Raw genomic sequence first — 20,203 nt, 5'->3', positions numbered from 1 at the left:
CCGAGGCTTCAGAGCAGCCAGGCAAGGCAGGGCCATTCACTGCACATACACCCTCGAGAATATACGGTCATACTCTGCTTCTTGACAGCATTCTTGACTTTAAACAAGGAACAGAACAAGTTGCTGCAGACAACTGGCATAGCTGCAGTTCAGACACCTCTGCTGAATTAAGTAAGAAAAGCCCATGGCAGTGGCAGAGGAGCGCCCAGCAGCTCGGCCAGCGCCCAGCAGTGACTTGGCCTCCCCTCCCCGGCACTGCATGGCGAGGGGACGACTCCTGCACTCCCTCTGCGAGGCTCTGCAGGGCAGAAGCCCACCACAGCCCACATGTGTTCTGATATTACTTCTCTGGCAACTGTCTCAACACTTGACATCTTCATACTTACAAACCAGAGACTCTTGAGGTCGCACCTCATATGTTAATTAGAAATTAATCACTCTAAAAATCAGAACACTCCCACCTCGGCGCTCCCTGCTGCTCACAGATGGCCACGTTCTGCTTGGCCAGCAGCGTGGGGCAAGGCTTGTCATCTGAGCACCAGGCTACCGCACCCCCAGCCCAACCCCAAACCGTGTCCAAGCTCTAAAACATCTTACTCAACCAAAGAAAAAATAATCCCAGCGTGACCTGATCTTTAGTGGACTGAATAAGACAAGAAGGGCTCTAGCAGTGCCCTGGTGCTCTGGAGAGGGCCAAGCTGCACAAGGCGAGCCTGGGAACACCTACAGCAACAGCTTGCAGCACACTCAGATCAGCTCCACACCGCATAGTTCACTTCAATTTAGATCATGCAAGCCCTCAGTTTTTAAGCAACGGATCCTCCAGTGGATACACCTTCCTAGATAGGAAAAAACTGGATATATGCATTATGGCTCACTCTACAGCAGTTTATCATTTGGTGAGCTACAGGGTGTCATCCTCCTTACTGACTTTTTATGAGAAAAAGTTTCACAGTTCCTAACAATCAAGGCTCTACCCAGAAGGCAATAGATCAAAAAGTCTAAGAAAGAGGGTTTCAACATCATTTTAGACCAAACTACTGCTGAACTAAGAAAACCTCAAAGATACCACCAGCTCCATCAGAAAGCTGCAGAGCTGGAACACCCTTTCAGAGCAACAGCCCCCAGTAATGAGACTCTCCTGGCAGTAGAGCTGAAGTTGTTTAAATTCATACACTGAGAGGACAAGAAACTCTGTACCTCCACTGACTATGAATAAAAGGAGCTTGTTTTTAAAAACATTAAACACCTGTCTGGACTTCTCATTAAGTAGGGTAAGCCATTACATTTAAGTCTCAAAAAAATCAAGTTTCCAAGTAGTTAGGTGTGAGCATGCGGTTTTATTCTCTGGTTATTTCTAAACATGGCCCATTTTAATTTTTTTTTTTAGAGATGTCCTTGCAGGCATTCTGCACAGCCATTTTGTGCCTCAACTGCACTGCAATTATTTCTGATCTTCAGTGTTCATCCAAGGCTGCCATGAAACACTTCACCAGACAGCACAGTACACCGCCATAGCTAACCTCTTTTGCAATGGCAAAAAGTCATAAATTTACTTCAAGACAGCTTTAGATTCAAGGTCACTTCAAAGCTTTTAATTACTAACCAGAATTTGAGGATTTTGTCCTCAGTATTTAAGAGCAGCTGGCGATCTTACTCATTATTAACTGTTACACACATGCATCGCAGAGAAGCCATTTTCAGTACTTGCAGGGCTCGCTGGCTCACCCCCGGCACCTGCCGGCTACATCCCCGTGCTCCGAGCCTTGCCGTGTCCCATGAACCACCCCAGCATGTCATTTAGAGATGTGTATTAAACAATTTGACAAGCTTACGAAAAGTCAAGACTACTTCTGATGTAGCATTTCTCAAGTTGTAAGGGTTATAAATGCTCCCTCTCAGCAGATTACAGGATGCTCTGGAACACTTACTGTTACTCCTAACGGGTTTTACAGAGGACAGCTGTATGCCAGGAAAATGCACTTAGTGTCGGACACAAGTTGCTGATGTCCTGACACGTCTTTTCCATGGAGACAGCGCAGAGGGGGCTGCCTATTCCCCCGGGAACTCCCTCGGAGGTTAAAGCCAGGCTGGGGCTCCCGCTCAGCCCTCCCAGGCACTGGGGACCCCGAGAACCCTCTGCCCCGAGGAACAGCAGCCGCCAGCCCCACAGGGGAGCGGGTGCACAAAAGGCTTCTGGCGTCCCACCACCGGGGAAAAACTGGCACTCTGAGTACATCTGTAAAGGGCTTAAGCGCTAGATTTTTTTAAAGCTACAACATTTGTTTCAACCTGCAGTAGCCATTGAAACAGAAGAGGAAAACAGGCAAAACACTCAAACCACCCAGCCAAATCTGTGTCATCCCCCGCTGAAGGCACATTAACGCAGAGAGCAGCCCCAGAACCAGCACCCAGGAACACCTCCACCAGCCAACAGCCCACCCAGGGCCAGCACTGCCTCTGCGGCTACCCACGCCTACCCGAGCCAGGCTTACCCGAGCCAGGCTCAGATCAGGCAGCAGCAGAGCAACACTTAGCCAGAGCTCATCAGGGCCCTGAGCTCAATGCCTCTTGTTTCCTACCAGACAGGCAAGAAATGTTTTCCTGGTGAAGGAATTCTAGCAATCTGTTTGCCAATTACTTTGCCATAAATATTATGGCATTTCTTATGTAACAGCTATTGCAGAGGTTTCCATAGAAAGAATAAAGTTATAAACAAGTCTCTTGTTCCACTTCACAGCATCTTACTAGAAAGAAAGAATTCAAGTAATCCCTATCCACTTGCTACAATAAAATATCCTACAGATGCTGACAAACACTGTTTGCCTATTATTGGGCAACCTATCCATATTTTTTTTAACATAAAAGAGGACAAGCACCCAGAGGTGCTTCCAGTTTCTTCCCCAGTATCAGTTTGCAATACAAGCTATTTCAAACTTGAGTTGTGTCACAAAAAGTGCAAAATTTTAAAATTCTGATCCTCTGGATAAAAACATCAGGCTGCTGTACTTGCCACTTCTAGAACACAGATTTGGGAACAGGAGACAAAACCTTCACCTATCAGCTCCAGAAAGGTGAAAATAAAAAAATCTCAAAACAAAACGTAGCTCAACATCACTGGAAACAAAATCTTTAGTTCAGGCTTAAGTTGCCCATACAACACTAAACTGTTTTCTTCACAGATTGCCTTTTACAAAAGACAGAGTCCTCTATACCAAGGGTGTAAGTTACTACTTGTGAATAAGCACAAACACAACACTTTTCCTCTGTCAACATGAAGGAACATTTTTGGTAGAGACAGTGATCCCCGTTTCCCACATTGTGTGATTGATTACACTCTACCCCTTAGAAGAGTTGATTGGTTTCCTGGTGCCAGGAAAATGATTGATGAATATTTCAAGCCATGGGCCTCTCTTCCTGCTGGGTGTCCTTTTCACATGTCTCCAATGGGCCTGGGGATTTTTTTCAGGACTAGGAAGTGTCATTTTTATGGATATCATCCTGTGATAGAGACAGTTCACTGAGCAGAGGCCCTATGTAAATCAAAGTGAAATACTAAAGGTCAGCTCAAGTGTTAAGGTGACAGACCCATACAGGATGTATCAGGTAAGCAGGAAAATAGAAGTGGGCAAAGAAAACCTTCACAAAGCCAGCAAGCAAAGCAGGAGGCACTGCGTAACTGCACCGTTAGCTCGCTACTGCGAACTGGTAGCAGCAAGCTATTACACAACACCAGCACCGAACGCACGTTTCCTCGGTCCTCTTCCATTTTGTAAAACACCGCAACAGGACCGTCAGACCCACTGTGGTGGGAGCTTGGGTCTCCTCTTTTTAGACACACACACAAGAGAAAACAAACTTCAAAGCTCAGAAGAGCATTCTGGGTGGCAAGCACCAATTAAGAATTTCTAATGATGCAGCGGTGCTGAGGCTAAGCTATGAATCCCCCGGTCTGCACACTGGATCAGTGTCATCGGCATAAACCCACCGGAGTTTTAGAAAAACCCAGACCCATCTCCAAGCTTCTTATAGCTAGCACAGACTTTATTTAAAAATCAGACAATGTAATTAATGCCCGTCTTTATGGGTGTTCAAGAAAGTTGATTAACCTGACACCACAAGTTACCCAAATCAGTGTTTCCTCTCAAGACTGCAAGCTGCAGGAGGGGATCACAAAGCCACAGCACTCTAGCACAACTCCGGTTCATACAACACCACCAGGAAAAGCTCTTCCTGCTACCAGTTCTAGCTTTGCTGCTGTGTAGGAAAGACTCAAGCCTTCAATGACCCTTACACAGGTGCCTCAAGCAAACGCACCGGTGTGCTGACAAGCTGGTACGGAGCCGCAGTGGCAAAGCAGAGCTCTGCCGTGCCAGCCGGGAGAAAGCGCCCTGCCCAGGGAGCACCACCCTGGGCCTTAGGGAGCTGGATGCTTCTGTGTTCAGTATTAATCCACTCCCCCAAAATACTTTTGGTGTATCACATTCTGTGAAACAATCTCAACAAATCCGGAATACTCCCCTCAGCAAGGTATAGTCATACACAGATCAAACCCAAGTTTTTAGTACCCAAACTGCTCAGTCAATGCCAGCTGAGCACACAGCCCCAGCCCCTTCTGAACCGACACCCAGACCTCACTCTGGAAAAAGCCTACCTTAAAAATCAAGGCCTGAGCTTACATCCTACTGCAAAACCAGCCAATATTTCAGCTGGACTGTCACCCACCTTCAACCAGAGCCCCAGTAACTGAGGATGCCATGTTACACTAAGTTATTTGCAGGTAAGAATAATCACTGCTTGTGATCCTCAGAAAGGGCATTTCTTTACAGCAGATGTTAGAACAGGCCCAGGATATGGAGTCTCCTGGCAAAAGCACACACGAGACATCCAAAGTAACAATATACTTGGCAATAATTCCTTGTAAGTATTGCCAAGCAACATAAAGTCACATTACAGATGTGAGACTGAATGAAGAGATTTCTGGAGAACAAGTTGGTGTTTGGCAGAACTTTCAGAGACCAGAAGTTAATCTCAAATTTTTTACTACAACCGCAACAGCCATCATTTAACCACTCAGCTTCACGAGCTGCAGGCTCCACAACAACTCCCACACTAAGTCCTGTGCTTCTCTTAGTGCCAAAGTCAGCATCAACTAAGCAGAATAAACCCTGACATTGACAGGAGCAGTGTTTAGAGCACCAGGAGGACACCCTCTTGCTGGTTAGCTGACAGTACGGAGAACTCACCCCTCTGACCGAGCGCAACATGCACCTTCAGGAATACGTACCCCCACTGCAATTCGTATCTCCTGATACAATAGCTCAGGAGGTTTTATACCACAAGAGAATTTTAGGATTTAGTCCCAAGGGCTTCACAATCCTGGATTTTATTTCCATTAAAAAACATTTAAGATTTCCATCAAGTTTCAGCAGAGAGACAGACAAGGACATCACAGCAGTTTGCAGTCAGGCCTGGCATTAGAGTCTTGGCAAAATTATCATGGTTTTTTTTCCTGATGTATCCACAAACAGAGAAAGGACTTAAAAAATTTAATTCTTCACACTGACCAGACTGTTCTCTTAAGTTTAAATTTGACCACCTATACCGGCCTGTAACTGGGGTGATTAGGCAACGGAAGGCAGACATGTAACTTATGCTCTCTGAAGGACACAGGGTCCACCCTTTGTAAATGAAGCCTCCTTATCGAAGAGCTGGAGTAGAATTCAGATACTCCAGACATATACTGCTTTCAAGATAAGTTATTGGTAATCATTTACCAATAAAGAACTTCACTGAAGCTAGCCTATCGGCAGTGTATTTCCTCTTTCTAACAAAACCTGTACAGAGTAATTTTTATCAACGTATAAAATCTGGAAGTCTACTAATTAGGTAATTAGAACTGTAATAATTAAGACTAAAGCTAAACCTCGAAGGGTCCTCTCGTCCCCCAACTTCCCTTTCTCAATTAACTCTGCAAAGTGATAACCACTCTGGCTTAAAGGCTGAAAAATGAAAGGATCAAAAGGCTACTTTAATACAGCTGGAGGGAAAGAATGCATTTCAGCTCACTAGCAACCCTCTGATGAAACCCTGGGCCAATTCTTTATGTAAATTACTTCATTAGAATTACCAGATTACACTGCTGAAGGCTTTATTTAAATAGGCAGTTTATCAACAGGACAAACTGTGCTCTCATTCTCAGAGAATGCTAGTGTAAATGCATTTGTCCAAGGCTACCACCATGGAAGAGTCAAACAGTAATTTAATAAGCTGCTGCACACATCCTCCACCAAAAAAAAAAAGATCACAAATGACTTGTCAGAGACAGGACAAAGAGATGACTCTTGCTTCCCTACAATCGAGAAAGAGCCTCTAGATGGAAAAGTTCTCATTCTCTATAATACAGTAACTTTATATTGTTCTATAGCAAAGCAGGGAAAAAATCCTACTGCTGCACTGTCACATCAGACACTGCATCTGCTGAACTGCTAGTGCTGTTTTTAGTACCAAAAGGCACGCATAAACCCATTTTCCTGATTAATGATCTACAGAAGCCATCAATACCAAATTCCAGCTTTACATCAAGAGGTATTTTTCCACCTTACCATCAAATCAAACTAAGGAATTTCTTCCTGAATTACAGGCCTTATTTCCCATCATAAACCCAAGCTCAAAAATCTATTATTTATCATCATCTATTATTATTTACAAAAGCAAGAGCCATCCACATTCAACAAGCCAATACTAAGTCAAAATAACGCTGTAGCTTCTTGTTTATTCAGAGACATTTGACTTCAGCAGCATTGCCATTCAACAACTCGATTTGTTTTTCCTTCCTAAATCTTCAAAGAAATGTTTATAGCGAGTAAACTAAGGCCTAACTATATCAATGAAATAGTCTTTGTTAAGCAAAGGCTTATCTCATCAGATGCAAAGCAATCAAGCATAAAGAACCACTAAAAATGTCAGTGTGCGCCAGTAAAGTTTGTGAGCGCTGTGGCAGAGGGAAGGGATGCAAGCAATGGGATTTGTCTTTGAAAACCTTTACATTCTTTGTGCTCTTCCAACTTTCCTCTTCTCTCTGGTATGAAGTTCATCCGGATTAGTAATCTACCTATTTGAAACTGATAATTCTAAGGGAACACAAAAATCAGGCAGTTCCCTGATACTTAAATCTTCCCAGGTCCACACCACACAACAAAGTGTCCAAAGTTACCTTAATACTTAGATAACCCACTTTATCGCTGCTTTAGTTCAGACACACAATAATTAAAACTGTAAAAGCCATCATGTTTCATTCACAGAGGAAAAAGATGCCAACTGAAGCTACAGGGGAACTGGTCCTGAATGGGACCTTGTTGGGAAATAATTGCTAGGAGTACAGGAAAAATGAATGCCCTGCTGAAACTATTTTTTAAAAGAATGCATTTTACTCATTGCCATTGATGTGCTCGATGACAAAACACATTTCTTACATGGAAAGGGATGTGCTCAAATTGGTAAGGGAAAACCGTCATTTTATAATCCAAGAATGTCAAATGCCCCCTCAAATAATGAGGCTGCAGTTGCCCACTTCAGCAATTACTGAAATGAAATCACGTCACCGCATTTCAAAGTTACTCCGAGGCTGCTTTCGCTGAAGACACCAATAAACTTGCAGCAGTTTACTCGGAGTTAACACAGAAGCCACGTGCAGAGCTTAAGTTCATTAATGATTTTAACACAGCCACCAAGAATATAATCCTACTTTTATATATATATCTCTCTACCCTGTGTATCTATATACATGATGTCATACAATTCTGTCTGGTTTTGTAAAGAGCAAAGATGCTGTACCTCAAGGTATCAAAAGGGCTAATCTTCCTTAAAAAGAGGAAATGTTAAGATTCTTCATTTGCCGTTACCGTTTGCAGATATTTTATAAGCCATCAAAGTAACAAGCCAACCTTTCCTGCTCCTCCCCCGGCCGCAGCAGGCTTTAGAAAGACTGAAGGTCAAGCAATGTCTCAACACCGTGCCAGTATTTCACATTTTGGAAGGCAAAGTAGTAAAAGGTTGTTACATCATCCATTCAAAAGACTAACCGCAGCCACAGGTACAACGTCTGCCGCCTGCGAGAGCTCCGCAAGGCACGGACAGAACGCTTAAAACTAATCTGATGAATCAAAAGAGATTTCCCCCCCGAGTCCTGTACGTCTGTGGGAAAAACAGTAAACGCAAAGTATTAATATTTATTGCATCATTAAGGGCACCAAAGAGACAGACCCTTCCCAAAACAAGTCAGAAAGCTCAAGAAGTATTAAGGATGAAAAGTATCTTTCATCCAACCGAGCACGTAATTAAGAGAGGAATAAAGTGTTTCCAGCAGCCTCACAAAGGGACACGGTTCAAAATTACATTTCAGGGTGATTACAGAAGCGCCCGTTTCGGTATTTGCCAGCACTGTGTGTGTTTTGCTAAGGCTTGTACCTAGCAAATGCCAGCGATGCTGCCTGATAAGAAGCCTCTTTTGTCTGAGCAAATCCTTTGTAGCAAAAGAGTACCTCGAGATGGTAAAATGCAACCGTAAACCATAAAAATTGGCAGGGACATTCAAGTGCAGATGCGGTATCTGCATACGGGAAGTGTAAAAGCGTCCCAAATGGTGCCCATAAACGCCGGGAGCAGCCCGGGCTCCCCCAGCCCTCACTTGGGGCGAGCGGAGCCGGCGGGTGCCAGCGGCGGGGGAGCCGCAGCGCGGACCCGCCGGTACCGGGGAGGTGGCACCGAGCGCGCCCGCCCCGGGACACACGCGTGGAGCAGCCCCGCCGCGATCCTCGCCCTCACGCGGGGCGCGCTCCGGCTTCAGCCGCGATACACAAGATTTAGAAAAAGACCTTTTATAATTTTTTTTTTTGAGAAAGGGCAAATCAGCAGGGAGCCCCTGGGCGGCGGAGGGACGCTCCTCACGAGCGGGGACGCCCCGCGCTCTCCCCGCTACGGCCGGCGGCGGAGGGGGCGCGTCCCGCGGAGCCCCAGCGCGGGCGGCGGGGACCCCCGGCAGCGGGCAGGGCGGGCAGGGCGGCTCCGGGCGGGCAGCACGCGCCGGCCGGCGCGGCCCTTTGTTGTGCCCCACGACCGCGGAAAGTTGCGGCCGCCGGGAGCCGCCCCCCCCCCCCGCTCTCTCCTTCCCCCGTTCCCAGCCCCAACACCGCCCCCGGTGGGGCGGCCGAGGCGCGGCTGGCGGAGCCCCCGGTCCCGCGCCCCGTGTTACCGGCCCTGCCCGCGCCGCAGGGCCGCCCCCCCCCCCGCCTCGCCCTTCCCCGGCCCTGAGGGGCGGCCGGGCCGGACCCCGCGCTCCACTCACCGTTGCGGGGCGGCCCCTTCGCGGCGGCGCGGGGCTCCGGGAGTTCTGCGGGCGGCTCCAGCTCCATGGCGGCGCCGGGGCCGCGCCGGGGCGCGGCGGGTCTCAGGGGCCCCGGCGGCCGCGCTGCCCCATGGCCGCTCCGGGCGCTGCTGACAGCCAGAGCCGCCGCGGCGGGCGGCGCGCACGGGCCGGGCCGCCCCGCCCTGCCGCGGGGCACCACGGGAAGCGTAGTCCGCGCGCGCCGCCCGGATGTACCCGCGGGGACGCCACGCCCCCTGCAGGCCACGCCCCCCGCCGGTCCCCGCACCCCGCCGGCATCGCCCCGGGGCCGGCGGCCGCGCCCGTTCCCCCCCCGGGCCGGCGCACAGGGCCGGGAGGGAGACAGGGGGCACCCGCCCGCCGAGCCCGAGCGCTGCCCGCGGCACCGGGAGGGACCCGCGCGACACGGGGAACGGGCAGCCCCGGAGAGGGGAAACCGGGCGGGCCTGGGGGGACACACACACCGGACCGGACGGGTCCGCCCGGGGCACCCGCCTCCACGGAGGTGGGGATCGGCCGGCCTGGGAAAGGGGCACCGGGGGGACCGGGGAGGGAGCGGGCAGCCCCGGCACGGGGCACCGGGCAGCCCGGGATACCGGAGCGCGCCATCCGGGGCCAGCGGGCAGCCCCGGTACCGGGAAAATTCGGAAGGCCCCGAGGCGGGCACCGGCCCCCTCCACCCGGGCAAGTCGGCGCCGCTCCCGGGGCCGGTGCCGCCGCTGCGACGAGACGGGACGGGACGGGACGGGACGGGACGGGGCGGGGCGGGCGGGCGGGCGGCTCCTCCCCGCCGCCGGGCCGGGCCGGGCGGAGCGGGCGCTCGGTGCGGGCGCTCGGCGCCGCTCTCGCCATGCGGGCGCTGCTGCTCCCGGCGCTGCTGCTCCCGGCGCTGGCCGCGGCCACGGTAAGCACCGGCCAGACCGGCACCGGGATCGGGACCGGGGGTGCGCCCACCCGCCGCGCCCCTCCGGGTGTCCGTGAGCGGGCGGGGGCAGCGCCCCCCCCCCCCCCCCCCCCGCCTCTCCCTGCGGGGCCGGCGCCGTCGGGGCGGGCGGGTTCCCGGGGGGGGGTTCCCGGGGCGGCCCGGGCGGGAGCGCGGCCCGGTGGTGCCCGCCGCCGCCTCCAGGCTCACCGACACGGGCAGCGAGAGGAGCCGGCGGGGGTGCCCGAGCCCCCCCGGCACCCCCGCGGGCAGAGCGGGGCGCCCCGGGCTGGCACCGGCACCGCAGCCTGCGCCCGGGACCGAGGGCCGTGGCCCCGGGCTGCCCGCGCTGACGGATCTCGGGGCAGCGATGCCCCGGTGAGCTCCCGCTGGGGGGGGAGCCCCGGTGGAGCGGGGCGGGGGGAGCCGGCAGAGCCCCCCCAACACCGAGCCCGGGCCCCGGAGCGTGGGACGTTCCCAGGGAGGGCCGGTGCGGGTCTGGGGCCGCGGGGGTTTGGGCGGAGGGAAGGTCCGGGGCTGCTCGGTGGGTCGGAGGGGGCCCAGGCCCCGGCGTGGGGGTGACGAGCTCCCCGGTGCGGAGCGAACCGGCCGGACGAGGCTGCCCCGGGACGCGGCGGCGCGTGGGAGCCAGGAGCCCTCGGTGCCAGCGACCCCCACGGCTCCAACCCCGCGGGGCCGGAGCGGGGACACGGGACCCGGCCCAGAGGGTGGGAGCAGCCCCCCCGCCCCCGGGGCTACCGCTGCCAGGATCACCAAAGCGTTGGAAAAGCCAGGATTTTCCGAGTCATCTGGTGGAAGGAAGGAGATGAAAACCCAGCTGGTGTGGGCAACGGTTGGCTCGGGAGTGGTGGCCAGAGCGCCCTGCGCTGCGCTCCCGGGGCGGCTCCCCGCCGCGCTCGGAGGTGTTTGGGGCTCCCGCCGTTGGGGTGCGGTCCCGGCCGTGGCCATTCCTGCACCGCACAAGCGTTTCGCGTGGTCGAGTCCCCGCGACCGACACGGGACACCCGGGCAGTGCCAGCGCCCGGGGCTTGGCCACCGTCAGCCACGGCCCGGCTCCGCCAGCCCCGCTCCGCCTCGGCTCCCCGCACACCGGGCTTAACGTGTTGTGCCAGGGCAGGGAGGAGGAGGAAGAGGAGGGTGCCATGGTTCCCCTCCCGTGCCGGGGACATGCCGCCCAGCAGCTGTGCGAGCGGCGCGGCGGCGGGCCGATGTGCTTATCAGCGCGGCGTGTTGTCCCCCAAGACAAGTCCCCCGGCAGCGAGGGACAGCCTGAAAGCTGGCCCCGGTTCGTTGTCAAAGGTCCCGCTTTCCCCAAATCACGGCGCAAACTCAGGGCTCACGCGGACGCTCTTGCAAGAGCTCCCAGAAACGAGACGGCGCTGGGAAAATCACCCGGCCCGTGAAACGGGGAGCGAGGAAACGCGGCGCGGGGCGCGGGCAGCGCTCCCCCACGCCAGCCGTGGGTGCCCACCCCCGCCGCGGAGCGGGGACCCGGCTCCAGAGGAGGGGCAGCACCCGCCCGCCTGCACCCTGGGCCAGGGTCTGCAGCGAGCGGGGCGGGGGTTCAGGGTAAGAACCCCCACGAAGGTTTCTTGGGGAGCCGTCAGCTGCCCACGTGGAGCAGCCCGTGCGGCGTGCCGGCCTTCGGCAGGGGCTGCCTCGTGCCCCCGCGCCCCGGCCCACCCGCACGCCGTCGGGGGGTGGGTCCCCTCTGTGTCGGGGGGTGCGGGCTGTCCCCCGGGGGGTCGGGGCACAGCACGGACACCGGCCGATGCACCAAGGCGGCGTGACCCTCGCAGAACAGCCCGCGCGGGGGCCTTTTTTTTTTTAAGACTTCCTTGTTTATAACCTTTTCTGTATTAATAGAACATACGGTTCCTGTTTAAGGAAGCCGTTTAAAAGGCAGAACAAGGTTTTACGTTCCAACCCTGCGTGAAGGCAGGCGGCTGCCCCGGCTGGTGTGCAGCGAGGCGCACGCAGCGCCCGGGAAGGGGCAGCCGGTCTCCCCCCCCCCGGCCCCGCAGCCTCCGCTCGCACCTCGACCCGAGGTGAGCAGATTTTTCTGTTGCTGCGCGGCCGCGAAACAAAAGCGACTGCCGGGCCCCTGGGCCGCTGGCTGCCCGCCCGCCCGCCCGCCCGCCTGCGAGGCTTCGCCTTGCCCTGGCCGGGGGCCGCTTGCCGGGACGTGGGAGGGAAACGGCTTGACCCCGGCAGGTCTCTGGGGAAGAGGTTGCCCCTTTGTGCTGCGGGGGAGCCTCCATTTGCCGGGCCCCCCCTTCCCCGTGTGCTGCGCACCATAAACAGGCGCTGTGGGGCTGCTCGGGGCGCGTTCGCTGCGCTTGGCTCCAGCCTGTTCGTGCCCCACCGCAGCGGGACACGCGGGGCCCCCGCGACAGCCGTGTATCCCCCCCACCGTGGGACGCGCATCGGGGCCGGCTGCTCCCCCGGGAACGAGCGTCCAGCACGGGCAGAGGCTGCGGGAGGTGCTGGGGGTGGGCAGGATTGCAGCGCGTCCCCCGATGCGCTGCGGCTGTGGCAGCTTCACCGGGGGTTGGTGCTCGGGGTGTTGCGGGAAAGGGGGACCCTGGCTGGGGACTCCAGTGGGGGCTCACGGGGCACACCGGGCCCTCGTGCCAGGCTGAGCACATGGAGGGACGGAGCTTGTGCCGACCACAGTGGCCCAGCTCGGGGGCCGGGGAGATGCCCGGGTGTGTGCGGGGGGGCCAGCAGCTCATGGCCGGGCTGTGAATCCTCCTGCCTGTTTGCACAAGTGCCGGCATGGCCATGGGGAGGTCAGGGGGCCCCAGGGAGGTGCGAGAGCCTGGAGAGGTGGTGTGTGGGGAGGGGATCCCGCTCCCTGCCCCGCTGCTCCCTGCCGAGAGCTTGATTAGATCCTGTTCCATTTACAGCCCTCTCAGCCGCCTGGTGTTTTCCTCCCAGCCAGCAGGATCTTGGTTTCCCTTTGAGAGGCTTTTTTGAAATGCAAAATGCAGGAGGTTTTGCTGCTGCTTTAGGGAAGGAAGCCCCTGGCTGTGGCTGGGGGGGTCTGGGGGTCCCTGCCAGGTGTGCGCTGCCCAGGAAAGCGGCTGCCCAGGTGCCACCAGCGCGTCAGCCCGGTTGGGCGCGGGCAGGACGGTGCCTGCGTGGCCGTGGGTGCTGCCCGCAGGCAGGACATCGGCCCTGTGGGCCTCTGCCCTTTCCCACGCCGCGCTGTGCTCCGGGGCAGGATGGGAGAGCCAGAGCTGAACTGAGTTCCCAGCCCTGCCACCATTCCCAGGGTGAGTCAGAGTCCCTGCGGGCAGAGCCCTCTCCCTCTGGGGTCACCGCGCCGCCTCCCCCCTTTGTCCCACCCTCCTGGGTGCTCGGGGCAGGCGCTTTCCCACACCCGGGGCACCCAGCGCAGCCCGGCCGCGCTCCCCACAGCCCAGACGTCCCCCATGGGTGCACAGCCACTGGCAGGGGATGAGGGGGACGCAGCTCCCCGTCCTGCCAGGCGAGCAGCACCGCGGCCCTGTTCTGAGCACAGCGGGGGGAAAACAGCTCCTTGTCTGCAGAAACCGGCTGGAAAGCACCCTGGGCTCTGTGGCCTGAGTCAGGGCCATGTGTGGAAACAAGGGAGTCCTTGAGCCGTGTGCCTCGGGGCACTGCGGCGTCTGGAGGGGCCGAGCTCGCCCGGGGGCTGCATGTCACCACGAACAAGGGTCCCTGTGTGGGCTGGGGGCTGCGGGGGCACAGAGACGCTTCTGGCTCTCCTCGCCCTGTCCCTGCTCACTTGGTTCTTGCTGGAGGCTGGGAAACAGCTACAGAGATAGGACCGACGTACCTGGAGCCCAAAACGCTCTGGCGGCTGCTGGGGCGAGCGGCTGCCCGGGTTTTGTCACCATCACCCCGGCGCGGGGGGGTGGGACAGGGTGCTCTGGGCCAGACGATGCCCCACGGGGCACGACCGGGAGCCCCAGGGGTGGAGGGAGGCCTGTGGGCGTGCGGCAGAGAGGGAGCCGGCCGTGGTGGCTTGTCGGGGCATCGGGGCCACGCGGGACCCGGCCCAGCGGCCGCCCCACCACGGCCCGTCCCCGCAGGCGCTGGGCGAGGGGGAGCAGGTCCGGATGACCTCGGAGGGCTCCGACTGCCGCTGCAAGTGCATCCTGCGGCCGCTCAGCAAGGACGCCTGCAGCCGCGTCAGGAGCGGCAGCGCGCGCGTGGAGGACTTCTACACGGTGGAGACGGTGAGCTCGGGCGCCGACTGCAAGTGCTCCTGCACCGCGCCCCCCTCCTCGCTCAACCCCTGCGAGAACGAGTGGAAGATGGAGAAGCTGAAGAAGCAGGCGCCCGAGCTCTTCAAGGTAGCTGCAGGTGTGGCGGGGCCGGGGGCTGGGGCCAGAGACCCCCTCCCCACGCGCAGCCCACGCTGCCCAGCCCGCGGGGCCATGGAGCGGTGCGGGAGGGCAAGAAAATGAAATCCTTCTCTCCCTCGGCAGCTGCAGTCCATGGTGGACCTGCTGGAGGGGACGCTCTACAGCATGGACCTGATGAAGGTGCACTCCTACATCAGCAAGGTGGTGGCCCAGATGAACACGCTGGAGGAGGTGAGTGAGCTGCTTACCCCTGGGCTCGGCACTGGGGAGGCCACCCCTTGCTGAGTGGGTTCAGTTTTGGGCCCCTCACCCCAAAAAGGCCATTGAATGACTCGAGCGTGGCCAGAGAAGGGCAACGGAGCTGGGGCAGGGTCTGGAGCACAGGTCTGCTGGGGAGCGGCTGGGGGAACTGGGGGGGTTCAGTCTGGAGAAGAGGAGGCTGAGGGGAGACCTCCTGGCCCTCTGCAACTCCCTGCCAGGAGGGGGCAGAGAGGGGGGGTGAGTCTCTGGAGCCAAGGAGCCAGTGCCAGGCCCCGAGGGAATGGCCTCAAGCTGCCCAGGGCAGGGTCAGGCTGGCTCTGAGGAAGGATTTCTGTGCAGAAGGGGCTGTTGGGCGTTGGAATGGGCTGCCCAGGGCAGGGGGGAGTCCCCGGGATCCCTGGGGGGGTTGAAGAGTCGGGCTGAGCCAGCGCTGAGGGATCTGGGGGAGTTGGGAACGGTCAGGGGGAGGGTCATGGCTGGGCTGGAGGAGCTGCAAGGGCTTTTCCAGCCGAGATGATTCTGGGATTCTGTGAGCTCCAGCAGGCACCATCCCCGCAGCGTGACCCCTCGGGCTGCTTGGGACCATCTCGGGGTGCCGTGGGCTCCCCAAACTGGGCTCCAGACCCTCCTCCCCTCCACACCTCTGCTCCCCTCCAGACCATCAAGACCAACCTAAGCAGGGAGAACGACTTCATGAAGGAGAGCGTCCTGCACCTCACCGACCAGATGAGACGCTACGAGAACTACTCCGACATCATGATCAGCATCAAGAAGGAGATCTCCAACCTGGGCTACCAGCTGCTGCAGAAGGACGCTGCCGCCGTCCCCGAGAGCAAGGCGCAGGTACCCCTGGGGGCCCAGCCCCTCGCAGGCACGGCCGGTGCCGCGGGGCTCCTCCTGCCGCGGGGCAGAGCTGAGCTCCCCGGGGTTTGTGGTGGGTGCTGGCAGCTCCGGGGTGGGAGAGGAGGGGAGGGGAGGGGGTCTGACCGGGCTCTGCCCCCCAGGACACGGCGGGCGGCCGAGAGAAGGAGGCAGGACGGTACCCCAGCACCCGCAAGGCACTGGGAGACAGGGCGGCCCCTCGGGCTCCCAAGGAGAAGCAGCTGAAGCCCGAGAAGCCCAAAAGGGACAACGTGAAGGCCAGGGGGGGGTTGCAGCCTACGCCCAAGCCCAAACCGTCATCGCACCAGCAAACCGTGGTCCGGGGCATCACCTACTACAAGGCCGGGCAGGCGGGGGCGGCCGAGGGGGCGGCCGGCAGCCGCGGTGAGTCCCCGGGATGGGGCAGGGGTGTGGGGGGGCTGGGGGCACCCTCCTGCCGTGGTGCTGCTCGGCGGGACGGAGGGCCAGGGGCTGCCCCCGCCAACACACCGACCCCCCGGCTCATCCCCCCACAGAGAGCCCCGCGAGGGGGGCGGCTGCGCCGGAGCGGCAGGAGGAGAGGGGCCCCCCGCCCCCCCCCGCAGAGGGGACCCTGGTCCAAGCCGTCATGAGGGCAGAGACCCCCGTGCCCAGCACCACGGCTGCGCCCAGCACCGCCCCGGCCCCCCGCACCACCGCCCGCAGCCCCCCCGCCACCGCCCTCGGGCAGGGGGCTGATGGCACCGGGGGCCCCGAAACGCCAAACAGAGGTGGGTGAGAGGGGGCTGGGAGGGGGCACCCACCCTGGTGGTCCTGGCATCCGTGGCCAGGCTGGGCCTGCGGTAGCTCTGCCCTGGCGAAGGGGCGGGCAGGCTGCCCGGGGCAGGTGTAAGACTTCCTCCTCCTCCTCCTCCTCCTCGGTACCCAGTGAAGGAGGTGGAGTGCGAAGGCACCATCGAGTCGGTGGAGCCCCCCATGGAGCACCACAGCTACGGGCGCAACGAGGGGGCCTGGATGAAGGACCCGGCGGCCAAGGATGACCGCATCTACGTCACCAACTACTACTACGGCAACAGCCTGGTGGAGTTCAGGAGCCTCGACAACTTCAAGCAGGGTGAGGGGCTGGCGGCTGAGCAGGCGCAGGGACCCCCCCGCTCCACCTGGGTGGGTGCCCAGCGCCGTGCGACGCCAGCTGGGCCAGGCCCTGGGGTGGTGGGCAGCTGATGGGGAGCACCTCTGGGGCAGCGAGGGGGATACAAGTCCCCCGCCACTGCTGGCATGCTTGGGGGCCCCGTGCTGTGACGGGTCCCAACGCCTCGCCCACCCTCCCCCAGGCCGCTGGAGCAACCTCTACAAGCTGCCCTACAACTGGATCGGCACCGGGCACGTGGTGTACCGGGGGGCCTTTTACTACAACCGCGCCTTCACCAAGAACATCATCAAGTACGACCTGAAGGAGCGGTACGTGGCGGGCTGGGCGCTGCTCCACGACGTGGTGTACGAGGACACGACGCCCTGGAAGTGGAGGGGCCACTCGGACATCGACTTCGCCGTGGACGAGAGCGGGCTCTGGGTCATCTACCCCTCCGTGGACTACGACTACTCGCAGCAGGAGGTGATCGTCCTGAGCCGGCTCGACCCCGGGGACCTCTCGGTGCGCAGGGAAACCACCTGGAAGACGGGGCTGAAGCGCAACAGCTACGGGAACTGCTTCATCATCTGCGGCATCCTCTACGCTGTGGACACCTACAGCCAGAAGGAAGGGCAGATCTCCTACGCCTTCGACACGCACACGGACACGGAGGCAGAGCTCCGGCTGCCCTTCCTCAACCACTACGCCTTCACCACGCAGGTCGACTACAACCCCAAGGAGAAGGTGCTCTACGCCTGGGACAACGGCCATCAGATGACGTACGGGCTCCGCTTCGTGGTCTGAGCGCCCGGCCGGCCCCCGGCCGCACCCCTGCGCCCACCCTCCGCCCTGCCCCGACGTGGCCTGGCCCCGGCACTCAGCTGGGCCAGGGCTGCTGCCAGAGCCCGGCTTCCACCCCAGAACCCTCCGCAGTCCCCCGCACCCTGCCCGCTGCCTCGCGGGGCAGGGGGTGCGGGTCAGCCCAGCCCCCAGCCACGACAAGGTGGCCGCTGGGGCCGGGGGGCCGCCCCGGGGCCGGCGGCTCAGCTGGCGTCGCCTTCCCGGGGACGCGGGAGAGGAGCCCAACCCCGGGGGGCAGCTGGGTCCGCGCCGCCGGCGAGGAGGCAGCACCCGCCCTCCCCACCACACCGAGCACCCGCTGGCGCTGCGCCCAGGCTGAGCACCCACCGCACCCCACGCACCCCCTGGACCCCGCGTGACCCCGCGTGACCCCGCGCTTACCCGAGCCGCCGCAGGCTGGGCAGGGTCCCCTCGCTGCCGGGGCGGGAGGAGCAGCTGCCGAGCGCTATTTTAGGAGACGTGGTTAAGATGCTTTTGCTTCTGCCGCTCATTAGCTTATTATTTAAACGCGTTCACCAGAGCTGCCCGCAGCCCCTCTCGCGGAGCAGGCGCAGCGCAGCCTGCCCGCAGCGCCCAGCCCCGCCAGGGAGCAGGTGTGCACGGCCGAGCCTGCGGGCTCTGCTCTCCACCTAAGGCAGGGCGAGGGGCCAGGAGCGCTTGGCTTGGGTTTGGTCATTTTAGACGTGAACAGTATTAAAAAAATAACAGAAGTGAAAGCGGGCTGCGTGCGCTGTCGTTTCTCCCAAAGCCAGGCAGGCAGGAGCGGGCAGGGCAGGCGCTCCCTGTCCCTGTCCCCATCCCCATCTCGGGGCCAGTTGTGCCCAGGGGTTGCTGGCACACCGGGAGGGCACCCCCCCACGTGCCCCCAGCAGCACCCGCCGCTGGGATTTGGTGTTTCCAGCTCCGAGCTGCAGCCGGAGCAGGCGGGAGCTGAGTCCTGCGGCCGGGGGGAGCGGGGAGGGGAGAGGAGAGCAGCTGAGCATGGGCACGGCGGGACCAGCTGCCTCGACTCTGCTGCAAAATTTGGCAAGTGTGGAGGCGCTGGGGGCCCCGAGGGGTGGAAGCAGCCCCTGCAGCCCAGCTCCTGCCCCTCGGTGCTGGCCGGGGGTCCCGTCGGGCCGTGGAGCCGACACCGGGCGCCGAGCGCAGCGTCCCGGGGTGCCGCCTCGGCGGAGATGTTCCCCGCTGGAAAGGCTCGAGGCTGGTGCGGGGCAGCCTGGCGCAGCCCGGGAGCCGCAGGACCCTCTTCCCCAGCCCCGCGCTGAGCCCAGGCCCAGGCCCTGCTCTGGCTCCCGGAGGCACCGACCGTGCCTCGGGCCCGAGCCCCCCCGCGCCGCCGCGGGTGCCGCCCTCGCTGGCCGCCCCACCACCAGAAAGGAGCTGGCTGACTTTATCCCCCCCAGCTGGGTCCCTGCCAGGCTTTTATCTACCGATCCCCAGCAAATCCCTGTCCAAACAATACGGATTTCTGACATTTTTTTGCGGTAAAGTAAACTCCCAGCACATCTCTGATTCCAGGGCTTTGTTATTCTTCGGCGGGGGCTGCCTCGCTGCGCCGGGCTGGCTGCGGGACCCCCCTCGGGAGAAAACACAGGGAAGGGGGGAATGAAACCCGCGTGGCCGAAGGGCAGCGTCACCTCGTCCCGGCCGTGGGGTCTCCCGAGCCTGCCCCTCCCCGCCGCCAGCCCCGTGATAACCAGCAGCTTTAATCGTGCCACACGACAGACCTTTCGTGAAATACATTCTGCCCCCCCCCGGCTGCCTGGCCTCGTCCCCAGAACCTGCAGCTGGGCTCCCCAGCCCCCCCCCATCCCACTGCAGGTCCCCACAGCTGGGGAGGGGTGACACGGAGTGATGTGGGGCATGGGGGGGATGCAGAACCAGGCAGGGGGATGCGGGGGGATGCGGGGGGATGCGGGATAGCAGCACCCTGCAGCCGCAGGAGGGTTTCTCGGCAGCGCGGGGCCGTGCGGCAGCAGCACGGGCTGTGGAAGCTCCAGCACTGTAAAAGCTGGGGCGGGGGCACTGTGAAAGCGGCCCCCGGCTCCCCCCCACCCCGACAAAACACCAGCAGCGAGCAAAAACAAAGCGGCTTTTGTTTCCTGGTGGGGTTATTGTGCCGCTCCTTCGGGCTTCCCGGACCCCCCACCGCTCCACGGCTTTTTCTCAATGTAAAGTCACCCTGATCCCCCTTCTCCGCTCTCAGGTGTCGGGGAATCGCCCCTCGGGTCGGGCCCACGGAAACGCCTCCCAGCGCCTGCTCCGAGGCCCCCCCAGCCCATCCCCGTGGCAGCGCGGCTGCACCCGCAGCCGGACTGGGTGGCTCTGGGACACGCAGGGACCTTCCTCCTCCCGCTGCACCCGGGACGGGTCGGAGGCGTGAGGGGGGGAGCTCCAGCCCCAGC

At 59.8% G+C, this 20,203-nt stretch overlaps 2 protein-coding genes across 4 annotated transcripts in view; one reads left to right on the top strand and one right to left on the bottom strand.

Annotated features, from left to right (window-relative positions):
• The window catches only part of NR6A1 (nuclear receptor subfamily 6 group A member 1), a 95,981-nt gene extending 86,511 nt beyond the window's left edge, over positions 1-9,470 (bottom strand). For both annotated transcript variants that reach the window (XM_074923905.1, XM_074923907.1), the window contains exon 1: positions 9,347-9,470. In XM_074923905.1, coding sequence (XP_074780006.1) covers positions 9,347-9,413 — 67 coding nt within the window. In that variant the 5' untranslated portion in view covers positions 9,414-9,470. The remainder of the gene's footprint in view (positions 1-9,346) is intronic.
• Positions 9,471-10,187: 717 nt separating this feature from the next.
• Positions 10,188-18,668, top strand: OLFML2A (olfactomedin like 2A). 2 transcript variants are annotated; one of them, XM_074923796.1, is made up of 8 exons: positions 10,188-10,289; positions 14,378-14,671; positions 14,807-14,914; positions 15,602-15,787; positions 15,949-16,210; positions 16,342-16,575; positions 16,734-16,919; positions 17,140-18,668. In XM_074923796.1, exons 1-8 carry the CDS (start codon positions 10,236-10,238, stop codon positions 17,739-17,741), a joined length of 1,926 nt encoding a protein of 641 aa, XP_074779897.1. In that variant the 5' UTR covers positions 10,188-10,235; the 3' UTR covers positions 17,742-18,668. The 2 variants fall into 2 exon arrangements, with proteins under 2 accessions (XP_074779897.1, XP_074779898.1); XM_074923797.1 differs by lacking the exon at positions 10,188-10,289 and adding an exon at positions 13,504-13,606 and having other exon boundaries at positions 14,408-14,671; positions 17,140-18,667.
• Positions 18,669-20,203: the final 1,535 nt, after the last annotated feature.

The sequence above is a fragment of the Athene noctua genome, chromosome 20 (genome assembly GCF_965140245.1).
Source record: "Athene noctua chromosome 20, bAthNoc1.hap1.1, whole genome shotgun sequence".
NCBI classification, from domain to species: domain Eukaryota; kingdom Metazoa; phylum Chordata; class Aves; order Strigiformes; family Strigidae; genus Athene; species Athene noctua.
Note: the sequence above shows the minus strand (reverse complement) of the source record. Positions and strands in the feature narration are given on the sequence as shown.

What these genes read in the sequence shown, in the direction of transcription:
- OLFML2A (XM_074923796.1), top strand. Translation starts at nt 10,236, where the DNA reads ATGCGGGCGCTGCTGCTCCCGGCGCTGCTGCTCCCGGCGCTGGCCGCG. An exon ending in CGGCGCTGGCCGCGGCCACG is followed by an intron (nt 10,290 to 14,377) that starts GTAAGCACCGGC and finishes GACCCGGCCCAG; the next exon opens with CGGCCGCCCCACCACGGCCC. An exon ending in CCTCGACAACTTCAAGCAGG is followed by an intron (nt 16,920 to 17,139) that starts GTGAGGGGCTGG and finishes ACCCTCCCCCAG; the next exon opens with GCCGCTGGAGCAACCTCTAC.